Source organism: Culex quinquefasciatus, chromosome 3 (genome assembly GCF_015732765.1).
Source record: "Culex quinquefasciatus strain JHB chromosome 3, VPISU_Cqui_1.0_pri_paternal, whole genome shotgun sequence".
Lineage (NCBI taxonomy): Eukaryota > Metazoa > Arthropoda > Insecta > Diptera > Culicidae > Culex > Culex quinquefasciatus.
In genome coordinates, this window is record NC_051863.1 from 105,347,664 (window position 1) to 105,373,273 (window position 25,610).

The following is a 25,610-nucleotide window of genomic DNA, read 5'->3' on the forward strand; positions in this document are numbered from 1 at the left end:
CATGCGCACGTAGATAACTCTATTCTGACCGGTTTGGCAATGTGTGTTTATTTCACATTACCGTTCCGTTTCGCCCCGGATTCGCCGCCGTCACACGACGACAACGAAAGCAGTAACATAACTATGCGCCGTCGGTCGTGGCACAGGTTCAGTTGTTTTCAACTCGTCCCAACGACCAGTCGCAGTAGCCCAACTAACTAAGGTGTGTGTTTTTACCTGCCAAAAACCATCGGAAGAAGAAGTCCACTTTCGCAGCAATCAAAGTAACCAGTGTTGAGAAGAGGAGAAGCGCAGTGATAAACCTGTCTACATTCTGTCTCATTCAGAGCCTGCTTTGAGGGAAGAGAGGTAGATGTTTGAAGAATTCAGCTGTTTTGTCCCAAATCAGTCGCGAGTTTGCCATCCGAAACCCGTTTGAAAAAGACCTTACCGATAGAGTATGAATGCAAAAGTTTGCTGAAACTCTTTCAATTACCAAGTGCGTGTTAATTTAAGTTTTGCGAGAAAGTTGCATTGATTACGTAAAGCGACACAACAGAAGTAACAAAATGCTGTCGACGATGATCCGAGCGGGCGGTTCCGTAGGGCGTCAGCTGATCCGGTCCGCTGAGGTGGCACCCGCTGGCGTGCGGACCATTTCCAAGAGCAGCGAGGTCAACTCCGACTACATGACCATGCGGGACAACAACCCGACCCCGAAAGTGAGCCGAGACTACCAAAGTAAAATGCAGATAAGACTGAAGAAAGTTTCGAGGTGAGTCAGGTTGATTTTTTTTCGCTCCTTTTCGTTCATTTTGTGGCCTTGTTTCCACGTTTCGGCAGCGATTTGTGGCTATTTTTAGACATTCAATAGTACAAAATACCGTGAATTGTCCTTAAGATAACGCTACGCAGCGACAAACAAACCCATCAAATGCGATAACGAACGAAAGTGAAAATGTTTACAAAGTGTTTTCCGCGAATTCCTTCAGCAAGAGAGAAAAGTCGAAAAAGTCAAAGAGACCATTGCGGCCTGGCTGACGGTCACGTATCACATCGCATCGCATCATGGTCTGCTTGGGTGGGATGCACAACATCACACCAACATAAACGGCGCCGTGTACGCAATGCGCGCGGTTGCGCAGAACGGGGGGCGTCGCGACGCACGGGAAAGAACGAAACGGTGACGACGCTCTCATTCAGGACCGTTCTCTGTTTTTGTTCTGTGTTGTTGTTGCCAGTCTCTTCCTTAACCCGGATTTCGTTGCCTGTGAGACATAACAAAAGTCAGCTGTTGGTGTTGGTGCGTGGTTGGAGTCAAAGTCCGGCTTTCCCCATTAATTTGTATCTGAAGATGGTAGATGTTTTTGGTTTTGGAACAACATTTTGGAATGATTTTGTTTTTATTTATATTTAAAAAATCTGGCAGTTTTAAATGTTTTCACCTCAAATGTTTTATAAATTTTCCAATGTAAAAATAACTTAGAATTCGATTTCACAAACTTTGATAACTTTTTTAAATTTGTCCATAAGATATTTTTATGATTCCAATTTACTTAAAACAGTTTAAAACAAAATGATTGAGTTTCTCGACAACCCGTGACAAAGATAGGTCGTCAGCGAATTGAGGTCGGAATGCAGTTATAGGAGAGAAAAAAAAGAAAGGAAAAAGACAGTGCATCGCCGCCGGGTAATTGACCAGGCACACTTTGATGGTTTTAGTTCACAACACGGTTACGTTTCTGCCACACTTCGTTGCGGCCGCGGCGGTTATTGTTTACCGATGGCGGAAAGCATACAAATTCCGGCTTTTTGGCGGCGGTGGTGGCGAGCGTTGCATTGTGTAACTTTAGTTTACTATTTTTTTAGTGAAGGTAAGGAAGGTTGAAACTATTGGCACTACGCCCCCCGGGGCATGGCCTTCCTCTAACGTGGGATTTCTGCTCCAGCGCCTCTGACGAGACAGGAGAAACCGGGACCGACGTTTTACTTTACCATCCGATAGAAGCTCAGTGGATAAGGCGGGAATCGAACCCGCGTCTCATAGCATCATCGGGATCGGCAGCCGAAGCCGCTACCCCTGCGCCACGAGACCCCCGGAAGGTTGATAACAGTCATTTCATAAAGTAGTAAATTTCAACAAGTGTCGGAATATTTGTAATGATTGAAAGAACCCTCAAATGAATCTCGATAAGGTGTAATCGAATCAAGAAAAAAGTGCTATTTATTTTCTTACTTTTAACATCAAACTAGAGTTCTGAAACCCCATTTTAAGCTTATTTATGTAGTTGATTGCATGTTACATTACCAAATGCATTTCCTGATTATTCATCACCGCCATTTTGAATTTAAAATTTAGCTGCAAAATTACCTAAACAAATTTTTATTTTATTTTTATGTTGAGTGAATAAAGCCCAACTAGGTGTTTGCATATTCCAGAATCAACTTTCTGTTTGTTGATCTTCGCTGTCTCTATATTGCATCGATCCTGTTGTGCTCATCTTGTTTCGATACTCCTCCTAGCTCGATGAATTTCTGGGCCATTGGATTTTCTCCATAAATAATAATAATTAATAATAATAATAATAATTAATAATATAATTTTGTACTCTCTGGTTTCTGAAATACTATATTTCTCATGGCTTGCTATGACATTTTTTATGCAAAATGGTTTTCTGGAAGGATTTATTTATTTTTGTTTGCTGGACGTTGCCATAGTATTTTGCCGAAGCTACACATTAAAAACTCTAGATTAAATTTTCAAAAGGTCCTATCTGCATGGGAAACCCATGACGGATAGGTTGTTTTGAAAATTTAGGATTGGCAAGGATTAATATTACCTCTTTGATAATGTAATAATACCTCAATTAAGACTAAAAAGTGGCAATATACTGGATAAGAGGTTAGTTTACACATTTTTAGAGGCCAAATTACACATTTTTTCTGACAAAAAAATGTACACATTTCCAGATGTAATATTACCATGATTTGTCTCCATGTTGCATCGTTTTATAAACTGTTGCTTCTCTCCTTTGATGTTTCCTTTGATATTGACAAGATACTTTATAATATCAGTTGAGTCCACAAAATGGCAGGGATTTTTGACCATTATTTTCTAACACATTTTTATTAATGAAAAACAAAATAATTTGAGGACGCCGACGCTCGCGCATTCCTTTTTAAATGAATGTCTTTTTAAATACATCATGGGAAAAATATTCACCAAAATCGAAGAAGATTTCGGGCAACTTTTCGATTAAGAATGACTCATTAACAAAGTTTCGATATCTTTTCAAAAATGAAATATCGATGTGTTTGCATCAAGCTGGATAAAGATAAGAATGTGCTGAACACCAGAACAACAACACACAGCAACAAACAAAACTGCGCAATATTTGCGCAGTCCCGAGAAAAATAACTTCTCTCCCCCGTGAGGCCTTCCAGACTTTCAGATCGTTTTTCTTTCAACAATAAAAACAAATCGCCCAACCCCTCGTTTGTTTACCTGTTTCAAGCCGGGCGTATACGAGACGGTACAAAAGGTCTGTTCTTTCACCACGACGCAACTTGCGACGCATTTCCAATGCGCAACTGGTTTCCACTCTTCATCGAGCTAGTCTTTTTATTTTTAACACAAACATTCTACACACACCCATATTTCTCTTTGGGTTTTGCGTTCTGTTTTTCGTCCAGGCCAAACTCGAAACGATGAGCCAATTCGCATCCAAGTCAAACGAGAATATTAAAATCTCGATTTCCAGTCGTGCATGTTTTTGGCTTTCGACCTGCCGGTCAATCACATCTCGTCGCAATAATCGCAGGTGGCGGCCGCGATCTCAGCAGGTTGAAATTTTTGAATTCGGAACGCGTGGTCGGCGCGGCTGTTGCCAAGCCTCGCCTGCTGCGAATTTGTTGACAACTTGGTGGGAAGTTTGGGTGTTGATTTTGACTCATTTTGGACAATTTGTGAACATGTTTTTTTTTGTATACTCTAAGTTTAAATATGTGATGGAGTGAATATGATTTAGGATTTTAAAGAATTTTAGAAACCTTTTTTTATACAAAAAAAAAAACTACACAATTTTTGGAGTTTGAGCTGATTTTGTTTTGGAAAAAAGGGCAAACCCGGACCCACTCGGCGATCACGCGTTCAGCGGATGATACTCTCTCGTCTGGGCAAATATATCGCGCCAGGCACGTACACAGAACCAGCCAGCAAACGGCGTTCGCGAGTGTGTACTCTTTTCTGTTTACATTTGTGTTCATTGCTGCATCGCACTTTGGTACGGAACCAACACACCATCGAGTAGTGGAATGGCAAGATAAAAACAAGAAAGATTAAAAAATAAACTCGGTGCGGTGCAAAGTGTCGCATGTGCGTCGTCGTTTTTTTGGTTTTGCCTTGTGAAGAGCGCGTGATGTGATGGCAATGACTGGTTGCAGGTCTGGTCTGAACTGTCGGTACAGCGCAGTCCTTCGAAAACAGGTCCAAAATGGTGTCTTCTCGATTTCTTTTTCTTGAGCTCGAATCGTTTCTGAATCGAACAGACAAGATTATGTAAATTCATTTAGCCAGTTATACCTGATGGCTACAATACAATTCAACAAACTTTCAAACTTATATTTTCTGTTTAATTATAAAAAAAACTTAAAAATTTGTCTTGCATCAGTAAAGATTATTTTTATAGTTTTCCACACGTGATCATCGAGTGATAAGCCTTTCCATCTTACAAACCTTGAACGAGCAAGAATGTTATCAGCTCTTCAATCAAGTGCCAGTAAGCTAATTTCAATTAGCTGATGTTGCAAGTTATAAGTTAGTACATATCAAATGCCACTCCAGTTCCGTTTGAAAGTTGCCAACTACGCAATATCGGCCTCGCCACCGCTGCGAAGCTAAATTCTGTTGTTTTGTTTCGCTTTTTTCGCCTTGCCTTTGAATGTTATTACCAAGGTCAATAAGCCGGTTCTCCGGGTGGGTGCCGGGCCATGCCGGGAGGTGGGGGCCCGTCCCAAGCTGCTTCACGTTCTATTCTGGCCTGTTGTTGTTTTTGCATTAATATCACTAGGTTTGCACATGCACAGCAAGTTAATACGCGTAAAAGAAGGGTGGCGTGAGATATCTAATATGTGTTGATGTAATCGAATGTAATTTATTCATCCGATAGGTGGGTTTGTAACGCCTTTGTTTCCATTGAGATGTCTTAATAAAACACAGTGTTTATTTGTTTTTGGTAACTTCAGATCATTCTGAGTAATCCTATGCAATTTGAAAACAGAAAACCTATGAGATTTCTTATGATTTTTTTTGTCTGAAATTTGGCTAAAAGCTTTTTTTGAATAAACTTTTTCCAACATAATGTTGAACATTTTGGAACATTTAGGTAGTAACAAACCGAATTGTTTATACCAACCTAAAGTTTTGGAAAAATAAGCAAGCATACATTATTATGTCTGTTCTTTTGAGATGTAAGTGGTAAAATTAGTTTCAGTGCTGGTGAATGAATGAGCTGATTTCCAGAATGTGTCAACTTTGCCATTGAATCCCGATGTTTTCAGGGAACAGTTTTCTTCCTTAGAATGTCCCATTTACGGCGAACTATGAATGATCTAAACTCTCTTGAACATCATTGAGTACAAAACAAAAATTAAAAATAATATCAACAAATTTTATTGGAAGGTTTGTATCAATGCTGTTAATCGTTGAATCAACGTCATCGATATCGTTGATCGTTGATTTAAACGTAATCGTAATCGCAGCCATCGTTGATTTAATCGTCAACGTCAACGGAGTCGTTGATTTAAACGGCGTTGATCAACGCGTTGATTATCGATAATCAACGCGTTGATCAACGGCGTTCTTTTATGGTTTTCTAGAGTTTTTTGAGGAAAGAACGATTTTTTCATAAATGTATTGATTGGGAAACATTCTTAAATAGATTTGACATGGTTGTTCGGGGATCCGGGTGTACCAAGAGGACCGAAGTGACCGGATTTTAAACGTAATTTAAGCCCTAGCTAATTGCTGGTCACTTCCATCACCACTTTGGTTCCCTAGTCCTTCCAGGATTTTTCTTATATTAATGACACCGAGGATGGACAATTGAGAACCGATATATGGTCGGATTAACACCGGAATTATTGTTCCGGCCGGTTCAGTGAGAGTCTCGCGTGACTAAATAACGACAGAATTTGTTTTTCTGTGATGCAATACTGAATTGACCACATGACCCATGTTCCAGAACCCAGATTGAGATTGTCCAACATGTCAAACTTCATGACAGACCGGAGTAGCCTACTGTGTGTGATCAATGAGTTTCGATAGCAACCCCAAGAGATAAATCTTCCGTGTGGTGCCGAAAACCGATCGCAGTAGGTCATAAATATTTTGTTTACTCTTTGAATACTAGCAGGAAGCTACTCCGGTCTGTCATGAAGTTTGACGATCTCAATCTGGGCTCTGGAACATGAGTGTCAATTTAGTATTGTATCATAGAAAAACAAATTCTGTCGTTATTTAGCCTCGCGAGACTCTCACTGAACCCGCCGGATCAATAATTCCGGTGTTTATCCGACCATATCTCGGTTCCCAATAGTCCGTCCTCGGTGTCACTTACATAAGAAAAATCCTGGTTGGACTTGGGAACCAAAGTGGAGATGGAAGTGACCAGCAATTAGCTAGCGCTTAAATTACGTTTAAAATCCGGTCACTTCGGTCCTCTTGGTACACCCGGATCTCCGAACAACCATGTCACATCTATTTAAGAACGTTTCCCAAGCAATACTTTTATGAAAAAATCGTTCTTTCCACATAAAACTCTAGAAAACTATAAAAGAACGCCGTTGATCAATGCGTTGATTATCGATAATCAACGCGTTGATCAACGCCGTTTAAATCAACGACTCCGTTGACGTTGACGATTAAATCAACGATGGCTGCGATTACGATTACGTTTAAATCAACGATCAACGACATCGATGATATAAACGCCGTTGATTTCAACGATTAATGGCCTATCTACAATCAGCTTAGAAAATTTCACTTAGCTCAGGAATTTGAATCAATGGAAATGAATCTGAGTTTCTACAATGGAAAAGTAATCAAATTAGAAACTGACGTTTGGTTTGGAAATTTTCAAAATCTACGGTAAGTTGACGTTTCCATATCAAAGGTAAACAAACAACTGCATAGCAACGTATATCAGCCCAGCAAGTTTTTTTTTTTAAGTTTATATTTATTTAAATTTCTTTTCCATGTACATTCATTCAGTTAAAATATTATTGAGTGTCCAATCACAAACGATGACTTTTCACCTCAATTTTAAATACTAGCAACTTTCATTTATTCATGAAATATTGTAGCTTTCGCTATTCAGTGATTTCAAATGTAGGAGGTCCTACATGTACAAAAGGGAAAAGGGATACCTTAAAACTAACTTATAAACTATATAAAGAGCGGATCAATGCAGCTGAAGACTGCAATGATTTTTGTCGAAATGCATCAATTATCTTATTGGACATAACATCCAAAGTGTCAACTTCTGCTAATTGATGAAGTTCACTGGTGCTGAACCAGAGAGGAAGTTTCAGAATCATTTTCAGAATTTTGTTCTGAATCCTCTGAAGTTTTTTCTTCCTGGTTAAGCAACAGCTTGTCCAGATCGGCACAGCATAAAGCATGGCAGGTCTGAAAATTTGTTTATAAATTAACAGTTTATTCTTGAGACAAAGTCTAGAATTCCTGTTTATAAGTGGATACAAACATTTAATATATTTGTTACATTGCCCAGCAAGTTTTCTAAGTTGATTGTGGATGACGAACGTAAGTTGCAGACTTTCCTAAGTAACTACTTTACTTAGATGTTCTAAGCTAAGTGATTGTAGATAGGCCATAACAGCATTGGTTTGTATGGTTTGTACTTCGCATAATCGAAACACGAACAAAAACAAACCCTATTTTTTTTAGTTTCCTGATTTAAATTTTTCTTTTCCAATCTGAGATCTCCGACCAAATTTTATTAAAATTTTAGTGGTCGATTGTCTGTATCAGCAGCGTGACTAGGCTCTGACAGAAGGGGGGCACACGCATGGATTTTTTTGATTACGGTGTTTGTGAATGACCCTCGGGCAAATATAGAACAAATTTTGTTCGAAGGAGAGGCCCGGGTCTCACAGGTCCCCCTACTGGAACAGTCAGTAATCTGTATGCATTCCAAATGAATTTCCTCAACAGTTCATCACTGCTTTTTTGGAATAAAAATTGTAAATCACTTTAGAGCAGTGTTGGGGTCAAGTTAAAATTCAAATTGAAGAATATACTCAGTGTTGTGCTTTTTAGTTATGATAGACATCTTGCTATAAATTTTATATAAAATTAGCGACAACACTGAATCTAAACAAAACGCTATATGAAGAGTGGCAAAGTCACATCTAGTTTTTATGGCATTTGTTGAATATTTATTTTAATTTTTTTTAAACTCGGGTCTTTTGATAATTTTTATTTTAGCACATCAAACATTTTTATCTTTATTTGTTATGAAAGTTTTGAAAAATTAGAAAATATTAGAAAAAAACGAATAGGGACAGGAAAGACAAAATGGGTCACCTTTGGTTTTAGGCTTTAGAATTGATTTAGAATAATTTTGAGGCAAGAGTCTTAACCTCACCACTCCGAAAGCGACTTTTGAATTCATTGTATTTTTCAAAACAATGTCCAATGATGTAAAATTAATGACAAAACCACGCAAATGATTATTTTGATGTTCAAATATAAGCTTTGCGTAGAGTTTTATAGAATTGATACAATCGTTCAATGTTTTGAATGCTTCTGGTAGGGGAAATTCTCGTATCTTTGGCAGGTTAATCACTCGCACCTAATTCCATCCAATTTGCTGATTTTCACTATTTAAACAACTAAATTTGCAAAACTTTTGATATAAACTTGTTTGCTCACTTCTTATTGAGCTATTTATCACTCGATTTCAGTTGAAAACGCTTTTAATTAGCTTTAATTGAATGTCAAAGTTCTTACCTGCCAACATTAGAGGCACGCTGGAATTAGATGCTGTTCCCCTAGCTATTATTGATTTAAACTAAAATAGACGAAACGCAACTAACTTTTGATGACTTGGTAGTAAAATTATAAAGAAATCTTTCTCTGTTCCTGAGGGGAACACCCGTGAAGAGTATCGGGGCCGGCATTTACAAAGTGGATTCAGTGACAGTTTATTAATCATCTTAATGTTAACATGTTAAGGTTAATGTTAACATTCCGTAAGTTGTCTTCCTAAGGTGTCGTGATAAGGTTCAGTTTTTGACGATACACTACCTTCCCTTTACTAAGCAATTGAATCTAGAAAGGAAAAGATCACCAGTTGTGTTGGTTCGAGTCGGGATTTGAACTGACTTGACTTGGTAGTTGAACTGATAAAAAAAATCTTCTTGGGGGCAGAATGAGCATCCTTTTCCTGGTATTCAAACCAAAAGCTATTTGTATCAAAGTGATTTAAGGTCATTGAAAATCACTATTGGTCGTTTAACTCGACGGGATAGCTTTTTTTCTAAGGTGGCACATTCGGACCATTTTGAAAAGGTAGTCGAAAAAACATTTTATTGTGCATAAAAAATTCTTACAAACATTTTTTTAATCTATACTTGGTTGCTTCACAAGAATGTAAACAATATTGAAGAGAACATTCCAAAGCACAAACCTACTACAGTCATCCCTCATATTCGGAACAGTTTACAGATCGGCCAATGTTCAAAAAATCATAGCAAATCGATTATTGAACTTAATGATTCGCTTTCACCTTCATTTGAAAGCTTTTCTTGCGATCTTTCGAATGCTGTACCAAACAACTGAAAAACTTTGACCCTTGAAATCCACAAATTCGGAACATTTTTTCTTACGGATGTAAACAAACTTTGGATCTCTCCAGGAGTACATATTTGTAACAAAATAATGACTTTACACACTGCAACCAGTGAAACTCAAGCTCAGTGATGCTTTATCCATGGTCTGGTAACTTTTTTTTTGTGAAAATATCAGTTAAATTCAGGTGTTCCACAAATGTGGGAGGCACAATAACATCCCACAATCATGGAACAGGCAATTTGGAGGCAGTGTTTTGCTGCTCGGAATAAAATCGTCTCGAAATGTAGTTTTTTGTTTAAAAAATACTACTTTTACTAGTGAAATTGCAAGAAAATGTCGAAATAAAGGTCCTAAAAATAGCAGGGTCGAGAGAATAGCTGCATTTGGCATGCTATTGACAAATTATCACAAAAGTGTTCCGAATTTGTGGGTGTTCTGAATATGTGGGAATATGTTGTACACTGAATTCAATAATGATTTTGTATGTTTTTTTGATGCATTTTACTTAGGCGGTTCGTTCTGCCTCCATACAAATTGTGTTCTGAAGATTTAAAGCCCGTATTTATTCGCCACCCTTTTTTACCGATCATTGCGTTTCAACCGACGGAGTCCAGTGCCTTTCTGACCATACTACATTTTCGTGAAATTGAAACATTTTGTGATTTTTTATTTAATTTCAATTGTTACTCACAAATTTGGTTTTGTTCTTTTTTGAAGCTATTGCAAAAAAAAATATTTGTTAGAACTTTTTTATGCTTGTTGTTCATCTATCTATTGCGTAATGATATCAACATGACAGAAACCAAAAACTGCGTACGAAATTATACTTCTTATCGTCCTTATCTGAATCATGTCTGCGATACTAAACACAGATAAACTCAAACAGATTGTTTTGCACTGCTTTATGACGATTTATTGTTATTTGCTACTTTGGATTTTATCATGGCGAATAATGTACGAAAAATACCAATGACTTTGTTGTTTTATTTTAAGATCGTACTTTACGATAACTATTATTAAATTATCAAAAGAAAAGATTGTTTAAATTTTCTTCAATTTTTTTCTTTTTAAGGGTTCAATCTAATCCTGAATTGGCCACAAAACATCATCCGCATCTACCTTCCTCGTACTAATCCCACCTCAATCTCCCAACAGAACGCTCTCGACGCTCAACTGCTCGGTGCCGGAAGCGGCCACCCACACCGCGGTCTCCAAGAGCGAAAGCCGCGAATTTATGGCCGTCTTCCCCGACCTGGTGCGCGATCTAACCGACTACATCAAGAAGTACGACGAAAAGGTGGCCGCCAAGTGGTTCGCCCGTGCCCTCCAGTATAATGTGCCCCAGGGCAAGAAGAACCGCGGGTTGGCCGCCGTGCTGGCCTACCGGATGCTGGCCAAGAGCCACGAGCTGACGCCGGAGAACATCCGGCGGGCGCACTATCTCGGCTGGTGCATCGAAATGGTAAGTTTGTCGTCGAGGGCACGTGGCTCTTGACCCTGGGGAGGAGAGTTATCTTGGGATCTTGGGCGCTGTTGTTTTGCACGCGTTCCGCTTAAAAATAGAACTACAAACAGTGCCTTTGACGTTCGGTAAACAACCCGTTCGTTATCTTTCGCGCTATTGTTGTTCGCCTCGCGGTGGGGTAATCTTGTTTTACGACATGACAGCTCTGCTAATTTCACATGCAAACAAAAAATAAAAAATGAGGCGATAGGAAGCTGGAGATAAGTTGCGTCGTGTTGAATAACCGCGTACGTGTTGAGATGAAGTCGCGTTCTAGATTATTCATCAGCCGCGTTGACCCGTCGGGGGTTAAAATGTGGGGTGCTGTCAATGATTTGCATCCCGCGTCCAATGACGTCAATGCCCCGGCGAATCTCTCTGGTTTGGCTTATCGACGCGACCTTTCCTTCTGAGGCTCCTTCCAATAGCATTCACCTTTTTTTTCGCGTTCTGATTACAGTTCCAATCGGTGTTCCTCATCTGCGACGACGTGATGGATGGCAGCCAGACGCGCCGTGGCCAACCATGCTGGTACAAGGTGGACGATGTTAAGCTGACCGCGGTCAATGATGCCCTCATGCTCGATGCGGCCATCTTTCACGTGCTGAAGAAGCAGTTTGGCGACGAGCCGTACTACAACAAGCTGGTCGAGATGTTCAACGAAATCAAGTTCATCACCACGGTGGGCCAATCGCTGGATCTGCAGTCGGCCAAGCTGGACGTTACCCAGTACACGATGGATCTGTACAAATCGATCGTTTCCCACAAGACTGCCTACTACACGTTCTACCTGCCGGTGGCGCTGGCCATGCACATGACTGGGTAAGTTTGTATTTTGAATCTTTTTTTTTAAACCTTACTTAATCCACCGTAGGGTGGTCAATGCCTTTCTGGCAAATACATAGATTTGTTTTTTGGTAAAATAAAAATGTTCAACCTACAAATGATAGGGTTAGCATATTTTCAATCATATAGTAGCCTTTTAAGGTGAAGCCGTTGATCATTTTCGAAGAAAATTAAACATCACTATAAAATATTCTATATTAAATTCAATTTAAAGAATTTCAGCACCAAAAGGAATCAGCATGTGCCGGTTGTTGCCTTCTTGAAGCCACTGAAAGAATTTTTGATCTAAATCAGATGTGCTTCAAAATTTATGTAATTTTGTGGCACAGTCATTGATGTCCTAGTTGGCAATCACTGATTAATGACGATTTCCATAACTTTACAAGGAATGGGATAATCGTTACCAAAAGGAATCAGCATGTGTAGGGCACTATTCTAAACAACTTGTTGAAGGAATTTTGTCAAAATATTGAAAGCGACGTAAAAATTATATCTTTGAACGAAAAATCATGACAATGATGAAAGTCTTCACGTTAATAATTCAACAAACGATGGACCGCATTATCGATCCGGATATTGTTTTTATCAAAATATCTGTGGTCCGATCTCCAGAAAGTATATAAATAACACTTGAGTGCTCATATACTTTAAGGCAGTGTTTCTCAACCGGTGAGGAATTCCCTCCTGGGGGGGAATTTGGCCATTCTAGGGGGGGAATAAGGGTTCAATAGAAATTCAATGTCTTGAATCACTATTTGAATCATTCTTTGCAACTTTCAGTTTCTTTGATTAGTAATAACAACATTTGTGTTTTCCCAAAAATAGTTATTAAAGTTTCAACTTCCGCGAATTTTGGCATTTCTTGAAACAATTAAATGATTTTTTTTAAATATTTCTGAGGTATTTGTATTTTTTGGACTCAAGCAGATTTTTATGGGACAGATTTGCTAGTTTCTGTGAGATTTGTGTACACTTTTTAACAAGAATGCTTTATTAAATAATTGGCAGTTGACAAAAAGTTTTTCAAATATTATTTAAGTTTGTTTGAATTCTTTACATTTTTAAGAGTAATCTGTCTTTTGCCGCAGATAATTATTAATTTTGTTTTATATTTGTACATATTTTATAATTGTATTTATTTATTGTAATTTAAACGAAAAGAAGCTCAGAATAGTGGCTTTTCATTTTTTTTAATTAAAATAAAACGTTTTCAAATACCTTCCAAAGTTTTTTTTTTGTTATGAAAACTGTAATCTTTTTGCAAACCTAAAAAAAAATAATTATGTTTGTGCATTGATACCAGTAAATTAAAAATTAGGGGAGGGGGGGGGGAATGAAGTTCTTGCAAATCAGTCAAGGGAGAATGGATCGCAAAAGGTTGAGAAACACTGCTTTAAGGTTATAAGACCTTCGATCGAAATATCTGAAATCAGGCCACCAAAGAATGTATAAATAACTCTGAAGTGTTGATAACTTTTGATAGAGTTATTAGATTTTCGATGTGCATTATTTGTGAAGGGAGCGCGTGGTCGTAAAAAATATTCCGAGTGATAAGTGATTTTTTGTGTGTACCTTTTGTCGTGTTTTTATGTGTGCCATTTCTTGCTAGCAATGATAATATCAGTCCTTCCTTTATCATCGTTGATCGGAGGGCACGCCGTCGGTTTGTGTTTGTCGTAGTAATTGTATTCCAAAGTAACAGGGTGTTAATTGTGTTTCCTACTTCAGTCGATTGCGGGCGCGCGAGGCCACGCTCTTGCCTTACTGAATTGTTTGTATATTGAGCGTCATTTTCGTTGAGTAATTGTTTTTTTTGTGCTTTTGTAATCTTAATCAATTGTTTTGTGATTTTCAAAGCCCTTCCTATATCATCGTTGATCGGAAGGCACGGCGTCGGGTAAATTGTGTATTTTTTTTCAAATGAGGTTTTATTTTTTATGGTGAAAAAGCCATTTCTATATAATGATCGACATGACTGACATTTTGGACCATCGAGTTAATATTGGAGCAAAATAATTTTGTGTGAGTGATTTTGTATGTTAACCAGAAAGACCTTCCCATAGCTTTGTTGCTCGGAAGGCTCGCTGGTTCAGCCAGTGCTAAATTTTTCGGTGCACACATCATTTTTTCAAAATTTTCAGACATTTGTTCAGAATTTGATTCTGAGTCGATATGTATAGTAAACATTGTATACATTAAGGTGGGTCTAGGAGCTCGTATTAAGAATTTCATTTTTCGGGTGATTGTATAGCCTTTCTTCGTAAGGTGAGGAAGGCAAAAAGAAAACAAAAATACATTTTAGAATGGTAGGGAACCTGAACTTCATATTCCGAGGTCGTTTGGCATTTCCGTGTTTGGCATAATAGCCGAATTTCCAATTATGGGCAGTTAAAGGTGCACCTTTTCGGTTATTTGCTTACATGAACAGTTTGTCTGCTTTCTGTTAAATTTTACATTTTTTCAAATGTTGAACAATGTTTGAAAGCAGTCTTCTGACTTTAACTGAACCCGGGCAAATATTAATATTTCATAATAAGCTAAAAGTTACAAAACAATATCAAAATCTAAGCAATTTCAAATTGAGTTATTGTGTAATAATGTGTGTAATTCTCTCCCATTGCAGTTTCAACGACCCGGAAGTGTTCCGCCAGACCAAGACCATTCTGCTGGAGATTGGTCGTTTCTTCCAAGCCCAGGATGACTTCCTGGACTGCTTCGGCGATCCGGCCGTGACCGGCAAGATTGGCACGGACATCGAGGAGGGCAAGTGCACCTGGCTGGCGGTCGTGTGCATGCAGCGTGCCTCCGACGAGCAAAAGGATATTATGAAGGAGTTCTACGGATCGAGTGGTCAGTTGATGTTTGAGGTTTTGATTTTTCCTTGCGGTGTGCTTAACGACATCTTCTATTCGTTTCAGATCCCGAAAAGGTGGCCCGCGTCAAGAAGCTGTACGAGGAGCTCGGACTTCCAACGACGTACGCAATCTACGAGGAAGAATCGTACAACATTATCAAGACTCACATTCAGCAAATATCTCGGGGACTCCCGCACGAGCTTTTCTTCAAAATCATGGAGAAAATCTACCGACGGGATTGTTAGATATATATCAAGCCGAAATCCGTGTGGAAATCGGAACACCGAACTGTTGCAACACAAATACAATAATATTAGCAATAAGAACCCCTCCTACCTGTACTAATCGAAAATATTACCCAATCTTTTTGTAGGACTGGTTAATCTTTCCAATATTATGTAGTGATAGTAAGCTAGATGAGTGGAGTGAGCTTGGATGAGGTTTTTAGAAAATCTCTGTTATGGCTTGCAATATACTTAATTGTTCACGTGGATTAGTTTTCATTTGTCATCGTCAGATCAAACATATGTGATATGTTTTCATTTTTCTTGATCGGTAGGCACAATAATAGTTCGAAAAGAGTAGTAATTCGTCTTCTAAATTGGAAGAATAAGTTGAATAATCTGCAGTCAGCACTGATTTCCGCGTAGTGGCATTTATTGATTCGGTTGATGAGTTGTTAGGGATTGGATTGTTTGTTCGAATATTAGTAAAACATGTCATTCTTGTAATTGGAATATGTTTTGTTTATTTCTTTGCGATACTGAAGCTAGGTTAAACACGTTGTAGAAAGAATCAGAAAAAATGTACTGATTGTATGTAAATGTAAACTAACACATCGTTTGGAAGTCAATTGAAAATAAATACAATAATAAAAAAAGATTTTTTTTACCTTACGTGCTCACAAAATGCCCAAAGAACTATTCCAATGTGATCAGAATTTTTGGATCCGCGACGGCGGCCAAAATATTCGCACTTCTACTGCGAATATTATTTCTTGGACCAGACCAGTCTAGAGTACACTCGCAGCTGACTTAAAACCAGCAGGTCGAGTGGACAATAGATAGCTACGTGCTTCGAACACAAAACTTACTTGGGGACACCGTGGAGATTTTCCCTTGTCCCCTTAAAAAGGGGTGCATCATCACATGCCGTCTTCCAAATCCCTTTACTTGTCCCTGGTGCGCGGCGGAGATGGGAGCGGCCGGTCAATGGAAGGCTGTCTGGTTCAGGTGGAATTGATTCTATTTCCAATTATTTCCTAGGTCACTGGGGATTAGAAAATTGTCACATAACATGGCGAAATCCAATCCCCTAAAATCACCGTCTCCTAGCGAAGCGACCAAGTTTTAGCCAGCGGTTTGGTCTCTTCGCAGTAATGAAATATTGAAAAATGCATTTGGTAATTTCAGATGCGATCAAGGACCGAGCCACGTAGCCCAGTGGTAACGCTTTCGCTTCGTAAGCGGTAGATCGGGGTTCAAATCCCGGCTCAGACCAACACAACTGGCGATCACACAAAGTGGACCTTATCTAGACACCTTAGGAAGACAACCTAAGGAATGTTAACATTAACCTTAACATCGTCTGTTGTGTGCTATCTTGTGACAACGACCATCAAGTACTTTTCGAGAAAATCGAATACTGAAGTTTGATGGAAAATAATTTCAAAACTACAAATGATGGAGTCAAACTTTTTGAAGCAATCGGTTCGTATACTATCGCTTAACAAACGCTTCAAGTTTCAACTAATTTGGTTACACCAGTTAAAATATACAGTAAATTATGTAAACAAAAATCTGGAAAGCACGTGTCACAAATGGGTTCTCGAAAGTGAAATTGTACTACGTGTAACAAGTGTGCACAAAATCAAAAAAAAAAAAAAAAAATAAAAAATCAAACCATCCACATTAACGACCCCCGGGTCTTTTGTGGTCTCTATTGCAAGTTTCTGCTCGAACCTAGGAGTCCGTAGGCTTGAATGGGGAGAGCACCCAAACCTCTTTCTACTCCAAGGAACCTTCCACCCCAGTGTTTGAACTGACGACCTTCAGAATGCGAGTCCAACCGCCGCCAGCGATTCCACCGGAGTAGGTTTGGTTTGGTGTGTTGTTTGTACTTATGGCATGGAGACGACTCCTACACCTGGAATCACTTAACGGCCTAACAACCAAGGCCGGGACCGACATTTTACTTCCTCATCCGATGGAAGGTTGCAGCAGATGGGAATTGAACCCAGAATCATCCGCTTACAAAGCGGACAGCGTAACACAGAATTCCCATATAAAGTAAAATAAGCTCAAATCAATGGTTTAATCGACTTAATTAGTGTATTTCTAAAACCAAAAGATGGAATTGCTTTTTAAAAATAAATATTTCAACGCAAATTTGTGAAAAATAACAATTTTTTCCACATTTTTCAACAACATGTCGTCAGCTGTGTGCTATCTTGTGACAAAGACCATTTTGGTCGAAAATGAGTTAATGATAACGTTTTGCTATACTAAACAAACACTACAAGATGCTTTAACCCGATTTTGGAAACTCGCTTCCGTTTCCCGGATATCGCAATACACACTTGTGACATAGACCAATTTAGCATCATAATGATTGTGCACACTTGTGACACGTCATACATGTTGGAAAATGTGGACAAATTTTCTTGTTTTTCACAAATTTACAGTATGTAAAAAAAGTATTTACACCCCTTGGGCACTATGCACATATTATGATTAAACATCTAAACAATTTAATGTTGACAGAAACCTAGTACAACGTTTTGTTCAGAAACTCATGCCAAACATTTTGCTACAAATAGCTCATGAAAAGATGATTTCTATAAAAAGTTATACAACAAATACTATTACGAAAATAAAAAAGGTGCAACAAAAGTTTGTACACCTTTCAAAAAATTAACATAAATAATGTTATTTGTTGACAAATCACCAAAAATCCAGTCTCTAAACTTTAAATAGGCATCCTTGACTGATTAAAAAATAATTTGGATTGAATATAAAGTTTACTAACTACTTAGAATAAAAGTTTATATAACTCTGTGGTCGATGTGGTTCACTTTTGCTCGAAGCTGGATCTCGTTCGCACTTCTCGTTTTGCACTTTTTGTTTCGATTTTTCGTCACTTTCGTTTCGACACTTTTAGTTCTTTTTGTTTGAACACTTTCAGTTTTTTTTTGTTTCGACACTAACTTTCGCGAAACCTCCGCGACACTCTTCAGTGCTCGCCAGAGTTTCGACAGTCTCTCGATTCGCTTTCGATACGTTTCACTTCGACACTTTGCTAATTAGCACCAAATTCTTCGAAACTAAATCAACTCGATACAACCGATACGATTTGTTCGCGGCCGGGAACTTTTTCGAGACGTTTCGGATGAAAGTGGAAAAAACGTGTTCTTCACTCGAGAGTCAGAAACGAACTATATTAAGACTACTGCAGTAGGGACTATTTACAGGGGGGAATACATACAAAGACATGTACTTGTTTACTTGGCTAACACTAATACATCGATTTTTATTCTCCCTCTCTTTCTCTCGACACTTCCTTCGACACAACGACGACGACGACGACGGCTGACAGTTCGCTCGATACTGCGTTTTGTTTTCACCCGCGGCGTGCTTCACCTGCTGCTGCTTGCGCGTAGGGTGGATTGGCCAATTGTCGTCACACTTTAAACATCCTCCCGCCTTTGAAAGGCTGCGCTTTCAACACCGTTCTCGGGGTCGATTGGAAGGAAGCACAGCTTTGCAACCGCTCGCTTAAGGATCCCATCCTTGGTCTTGACCTTGACGACACGCGTGACTCCGTCAACGCCAGGGAACAGCTCAACGACTCGACCGAGTAGCCACTTCTGCACCGGCATGTTGTCCCGCTTGATCAGCACCAGCTGTCCAACTTCAACGACGATTTTGTGGTGCCACTTGTACCTCTGCTGCAACGACGTCAGGTACTCGAAGTGCCAGCGATCCCAGAAGTGTTGCACGATTTTAGTGATGTGCTCGTATCGTGATCGTGCGTGCTTGGTTCGGTCGACCTCGGGACGTGCGACAGCGTTCAGCGGACGAAACACCAAGAAATGTCCGGGTGTTAGTGGCTCGAAATCCTCCGGGTCGTTCGAGAGTGGCGTAATCGGACGAGAGTTGAGGATTGCTTCGATACGTGCGAGTACCGTCGACATCTCTTCGAAACATAGGGCTGCTCCCGCCGTGTGCTTCACCAGTAACTTTTTGGCCTGCTTGATGTTCGATTCCCAGATCCCGCCAAAGTGTGGGGCCTCCGGGGGGTTGAATCGCCAGGTGATCTCGTTGCTGTGGGCGCGTTGAATCTCGTCTTGGGTATCGACACTCGCGAAAAACTTGTCCCACTCCGCAAGCAGGTTAGCAGCGCCGACAAAGTTGGTGCCGTTGTCGGTCCAAACAACAGCAGGGCGACCGCGACGACTGACGAAACGATCGAAAGCGGCTAGGAAGGCCGCCGTTGACAACTCGCTGACGAGCTCGAGATGGATTGCCTTTGTCGACAGGCAGACGAACAGCACGATCCAGGCCTTGTGTTGAACAGTCGACCGTTTGTTGCGCTGCTTGATGAAAACTGGTCCACAGAGATCGATTCCGACTTGATGGAATGGGTACCGTCCTTCCAGGCGGCACGCAGGCAGGTCTCCCATGTACTGGCGAACTGGGCGAGGGTTGTCTTCGAAGCACACGACGCACTTCCCAATCATATCTTTGACCGCGACTCTCCCACGGATGATCCAGAACTCCCTTCGAGTGGCAGCTAAGGTCAGCTCGATTCCGGCGTGCATGTTTTGCGTATGCTTATCGCGGATGATGGCAACAGTTAAGGGATGTTTCTGTGGCAGGATCATCTGGTGTTTCGTGTCGTACGAGCAGGACGACTTGGAGAGGCGTCCTCCGACCCTGAGGACGTCGCGGTCATCTGTGAATGGGGAAAGCGGGATTAGCGAGTGGTTCTGGAGGGTTACCTTTTTGCGCAATTGGGCGAATACTTCCGGAAAGGCTTCCTCCTGTGCGAGACGAACGAGGGCCAGCGTGGCTCGACGCATCTCCTCTGGGCTGAACAGACGACCGTGGCGACGATTCTCTGGACTCCGTTTGCACGCGTTCTGGTGCCAGCGCTGGATCCGTGCGACGGCTCGAACCATGGTGAAGTACTTCTCGCAGTTGTCGAACAGCGAAAATCTCTCCACCGTTTCCACGGCGCAGACGACGAGTAGTCCCGGAAGTTGATCTTCAGGGATGAGCTGCACACTGGTTGGTCTCTTGTGGTCGATCATGAATGGCGGACCCTTCCACCACTTTCCGCACGTTGCTAGTTTTCCAGGCATGATCCCACGCGAGAGCAGATCCGCCGGATTGTCCTCGGTCCGGCAGTGGAACCAGTCGATCTTGTTGGTCAATCGCAAAATCCGAGCAACTCGGTTGGCGATGAACGGTTCAAGTTTGCTTGGACAGATGTTGATCCAACTCAAGGCGATCATGGAATCCGTGTAGCAAGTTATGCGGTCGAATTCAATTGGTAGTGATCGTTTTACTTTGTCGACTAGTTGAGCGAGCTTCACACATCCACAAATTTCTAAGCGCGGAATCAAGGCTCTTTTTTCTTTAAGCGGTGCGACGTGCGACTTAGCGCACAACAAACGAATTGCGGTTTGACCTTCGTGGTTTACTGATCGTACGTACAAATTTGCCCCATAGCCCTTTTGCGACGCATCGCTGAACCCAATCAACTCGACAAAGACCGTTCTACGAAGGGGAAGCACACAGCGACTGATCCTGATGGTTTTCATCTCCGACAACTCGTCCCTGTACTCGATCCACAGCTTGGCCAGATCTTCCTTGAGTGCAACGTCCCACTTCTTCTTTCCTCGCCACAGGTCTTGCATGTAGATTTTGCCCGTCATGACCACTGGAGCTGCTAGTCCACACGGATCGAAGAACTTTGAGATGTCCGAGAGAACTTTGCGCTTAGTTGGAGGTCCTTCCGAAAACGCAATCGAGTGGATGTCGAAACTGAAGACGTCGAGATCGAGTTGCCAGGTAATCCCGAGGGCCTTGGTTTTGCCTTCTTCGGTGAATAGCACTTTCTGCTCTAGTTTGTCCTCTGGTATGCCGGCCAATAGTTCGCTGCGGTTAGAACACCACTTGTGCAACTCGAATCCCGCCTTACCGAGCATTCCGGTCAACTGCCGCTGCATTTCAAGGGCTTCTTCGACTGTTTCGGCTCCAAAAAGCACGTCGTCCATGTACACCGAGTTCTTGCCGAAGACCGCTGCGAGGGGGAAATGCTCAGCTTCGTCGATACAGGTTTGCAGCAATGCCCGGGTTGCCAAAAAGGGAGCGCAAGCGGTGCCATAGGTGACTGTCGTCAGTTGATAGACGCCGATGTCTTCGTCGGGACTGGTTCGCCACAGGATCTGCTGGAATCGACGATCTTCTTTTCGGACATCGATTTGCCGGAACATTTTTGCGACGTCCGAGGTGACTGCGACTTTGTACGTTCGAAAACTGAGCAGATTGTCGATCAGGCGGGGTTGGAGGGTCGGTCCTACCAAGAGTTGGTCGTTCAGGGACTGTCCGTTGCTGGATTTCGCCGAGGCATCAAAAACAACCCGTAGTTTGGTGGTACTGCTTTCGGGTCGGACGACGGCGTGATGCGGCAAAAAGTAGTAGGGCATTTCTTGTGGTTCAGCGAGAGAGAAAGTGCCAACTCTTTCCATGTGCCCCAGGTCGATGTACTCCTGCATGAACTTCCTGTAGTCGTCGTACAGCTTCCGGTCCTTGATCAGCTTCGCTTCCAGCATCAAAAAACGACGGTGAGCAATGTGTGCCGAGTCTCCGAGCTTGACCTCCTCCTCCTTGAACGGCAAGGCGACGACGTAACGACCTTTTTCATCTCGACAGTGGGTGGTCACAAAGTGATCCTCAGCAGCTTGTTCTTCGGGGGAAAGGAAGCGTTCCGTGCTGTAGCTTTCGACTTCCCAGAACTTGGTCAGTTGTTCGTCCAGCTGTTCGTTCGTTACCGGCAGAGCTTGCAGTGTAGGATAGTTGACCTCCTCGTTCACCGGTCCTCCTGCGACCCATCCGAAGATTGTTCGTCGCAGCGTAGGCAACTCGTCGCCGAGTTTATGGGTCTGGCTCAACATCATCTTATCCCACTCAACGATGCCAAACAGGATGTCGATCTTCTCCGGATGGTTGAAGTGGGGGTCTGCGAGGTCAATCCACTCCGGTATGATCCAGCTTGAGATGTCGAACGAGCGCAAAGGCAACCGGTTAACGATGCACGGAGCGACGAGAAACTCAACAACGACTTCTTGGTGTTCGATCACAGACGGTTTCGAGAAAACGTGAGCGACAGCTGCTTCGGTGATTCCATGGCCTGCTCCACCGAATCCGACAATCGAAACACTAGCAGGGAACGTTTTGAGTCGCAGACGTTGAGCACACGCAGTCGTCATGAACGAACACATTGCACACGAGTCCAGGACCGCACGACACTCTTGGACTTCCCCGTTTGATCCTTGAACGTACACGATCGCAGTGTGCAGCAGTGCTTGTCCGCTCGTCGAGATCAACTGAACCTTCTTGGAGGGCGACTTTGGTTCAACTGATCGATCCTCTGACGCCACTGGTCCGGACGTCTTCTTCGAATCTAGAGCGGGGTCGACAAGGCGCGCCTCTGGTCCGGGCGCGGGTTGTTCACGAGCAGCGTCTGGAGAAGTCAGAGCACACAGACCGACGCGATCCCGATCTTGCTCGGGCTTGTTCTGGATTGCTCTAGGGCGAACCGACGATGCACTAGACTGCGACGACGTTCCTTCACCTGGCATCTTGGGGTCGAAATGGAGAAGCGTGTTGTGACGTTGGCCACAAGACTTGCAGGTACCACTCTTGCAATTGGCGACAATGTGGCGATTGGAGAAACAGTTGATGCACAATTTCAAATCCTTGACCCTCTGGAACCGCTGCTTCACAGGCAGAGCGAGGAAGCTGCGACACTCGTTGATGTAATGGCTACCTGTGCAGTTGAAACAACCGAAATTCCTCTTCTCCTCATCACGGGTGGCGCTCACCAACACCTTCGGTTGCAGCCTAGCTCCGACTGGCTTCGGGTGTACACGGGTTTGCTTACGTTCTTGCTCCAGGTTCTCCAAAATGCGACAGCGATTCAACAGGAAGTCGACCATTTCACTCCACTTGACAGAACTCTGGCCGACCACGTGGGATTCGAAAGCCTTGTGCGTGTCACCATCGAGACGGGAAGCAACAACGTGGACTAGCATTGCTTCGGAAAGGGGTTCGAGGTTAAGCTTCAAAGAGGACAAGCCACGAAGGTTCCTTTGGACGACGTTCAGCAGCTGATGCAGATCGTTCGCCGACTCGAACTCCAACCGCTTGATCTGGAACAGTTCCGCAAGATGGTTGTCTACCAGCCAGCGCCGGTTCTCGAACTCCTGTTCGAGGGCTTTCCACAACGACGAGAACGACTCTTCCGACGACTCGAAGTTCTCAGCTTCCCCGACAAGGCAAGAGCGCAAATAGTGGAGACGCTGATGATCGTTTAGGGCCTCGTTGCGCCGAACAAGATGGTTGAACTGGTTGCGGAAGTAAATCCACTGGTCGTAATGGCCGTTGAACTTGGGCAACGAGATTTCGGGAAGCCTAATGGTCGGAGCGGAACTTGGAACGGTGGCAATTCTACTGTCTAGGGAGGGCTTTGCTTCTGGGGGGTTCGAAAGGGGTTTCAGTTTTCTGGCGATCTGGTAGAGAATTTCAGTAACGAGATCAAAAAACTCTTCACTCTGCATCGAAATCCCATCCAACTCTTCTTCCTTCGAGAGACCGAAGAGCTTCTGTTCAATTTCCAAAAAGGTTTGGCGCATTTCGAAAACAGCATCTCTGCGAGTTTCGAGCTGGAGGGAATCCTCTTTGTCGACATCAAAGCTTTGTACGTAGATCAAAAGTTTTCCAGCACGTGTGTGAAGTGCCTTCATCGACCTTTGCAGGGACAAAATGGCGGCCTTTTTCTCCGCCGCCATCGCAAAGTTTGTCTTACCTTGAGGTTCGAGGTCCCCTTTCGAACACTTTCTCCGACGATGCAATCCGCTTCGATCCGGTTCGAAGGACCTATTGGTCGATGTGGTTCACTTTTGCTCGAAGCTGGATCTCGTTCGCACTTCTCGTTTTGCACTTTTTGTTTCGATTTTTCGTCACTTTCGTTTCGACACTTTTAGTTCTTTTTGTTTCGACACTTTCAGTTTTTTTTTTGTTTCGACACTAACTTTCGCGAAACCTCCGCGACACTCTTCAGTGCTCGCCAGAGTTTCGACAGTCTCTCGATTCGCTTTCGATACGTTTCACTTCGACACTTTGCTAATTAGCACCAAATTCTTCGAAACTAAATCAACTCGATACAACCGATACGATTTGTTCGCGGCCGGGAACTTTTTCGAGACGTTTCGGATGAAAGTGGAAAAAACGTGTTCTTCACTCGAGAGTCAGAAACGAACTATATTAAGACTACTGCAGTAGGGACTATTTACAGGGGGGAATACATACAAAGACATGTACTTGTTTACTTGGCTAACACTAATACATCGATTTTTATTCTCCCTCTCTTTCTCTCGACACTTCCTTCGACACAACGACGACGACGACGACGGCTGACAGTTCGCTCGATACTGCGTTTTGTTTTCACCCGCGGCGTGCTTCACCTGCTGCTGCTTGCGCGTAGGGTGGATTGGCCAATTGTCGTCACACTTTAAACACTCTGGAAACTCTATATAAAACTTATCTGAACTTAATTTTGCAAACTTTTATTTCAACTAAATGTTAATATATTACCAAAGAATAGCTAAATAAACATTTTGGAGTGGGTATAACACCGTTTTGGGGGTATTTGTATCGATAGAATAGATTTTTCGTTGGAATTTTGTACCAACCCGGAATTACGTCGTCGGAAAATCCGCAGGCATCTGAACCGGTCCACAATTCACAAGTCAATCTATGTGGCATCAGAAAGGGCATAAAATTTCCGGTCTTTTGATACCCATACATCCAGGTTTTCTATAAAACCCACGTTTTTAAATGAGTTTCTGAACAAAACGTTGTACTAGGTTCCTGTCAAACTTTAAATTTTTTACATGTTTTATCACAAAATGTGCATAGTGCCCAAGGGGTGTAGGTACTTTTTTTAAATACTGTATATACACTCATACTTTCTAAAGGCAATGCAATCTCTTGTTTTTGAAAATATACTGATTAAGTCGGTAAAACTATTGATTTAAGTCTATTTTAGTTTGTATGGAAATTCTGTGCACACTTGTGACACGTATTACAATTTTACTTTCGAAACACACTTGTGACACGTGCTTTTCAGATTTTTGATTACATAATTTACTGTATCTTTTAACTGGTGTAACCAAATTAGTTGAAACTTGGAGCATTTGTTAAGCGATAGTATACGAACCGATTGCTTCAAAAAGTTTGGCTCTATCATTCATAGTTTTGAAATT

General features: G+C 41.9%; 2 protein-coding genes across 2 annotated transcripts; one reads left to right on the forward strand and one right to left on the reverse strand.

The window, feature by feature from the left end:
- The first annotated feature begins 128 nt into the window (after positions 1–128).
- Positions 129–15,938, forward strand: LOC6030868 (farnesyl pyrophosphate synthase). The gene is made up of 5 exons (XM_038261592.1): positions 129–754; positions 11,009–11,315; positions 11,818–12,179; positions 14,827–15,053; positions 15,122–15,938. The coding sequence occupies exons 1-5, from the start codon at positions 549–551 to the stop codon at positions 15,301–15,303; spliced, it is 1,284 nt and encodes a 427-aa protein (XP_038117520.1). The 5' UTR covers positions 129–548; the 3' UTR covers positions 15,304–15,938.
- A 2,805-nt stretch (positions 15,939–18,743) lies between these two features.
- Positions 18,744–23,978, reverse strand: LOC119769180. Its single transcript, XM_038261084.1, has one exon. It carries the CDS (start codon positions 23,976–23,978, stop codon positions 18,744–18,746), a length of 5,235 nt encoding a protein of 1,744 aa, XP_038117012.1.
- Between the last annotated feature and the right edge of the window lie 1,632 nt (positions 23,979–25,610).

Coding starts and splice junctions, on each gene's coding strand:
- LOC6030868 (XM_038261592.1), top strand. CDS start 549: ATGCTGTCGACGATGATCCGAGCGGGCGGTTCCGTAGGGCGTCAGCTG. Junction 755..11,008: donor AGACTGAAGAAAGTTTCGAG/GTGAGTCAGGTT, acceptor ATCTCCCAACAG/AACGCTCTCGACGCTCAACT. Junction 11,316..11,817: donor TCGGCTGGTGCATCGAAATG/GTAAGTTTGTCG, acceptor TTCTGATTACAG/TTCCAATCGGTGTTCCTCAT.
- LOC119769180 (XM_038261084.1), bottom strand. CDS start 23,978: ATGCGCCAAACCTTTTTGGAAATTGAACAGAAGCTCTTCGGTCTCTCG.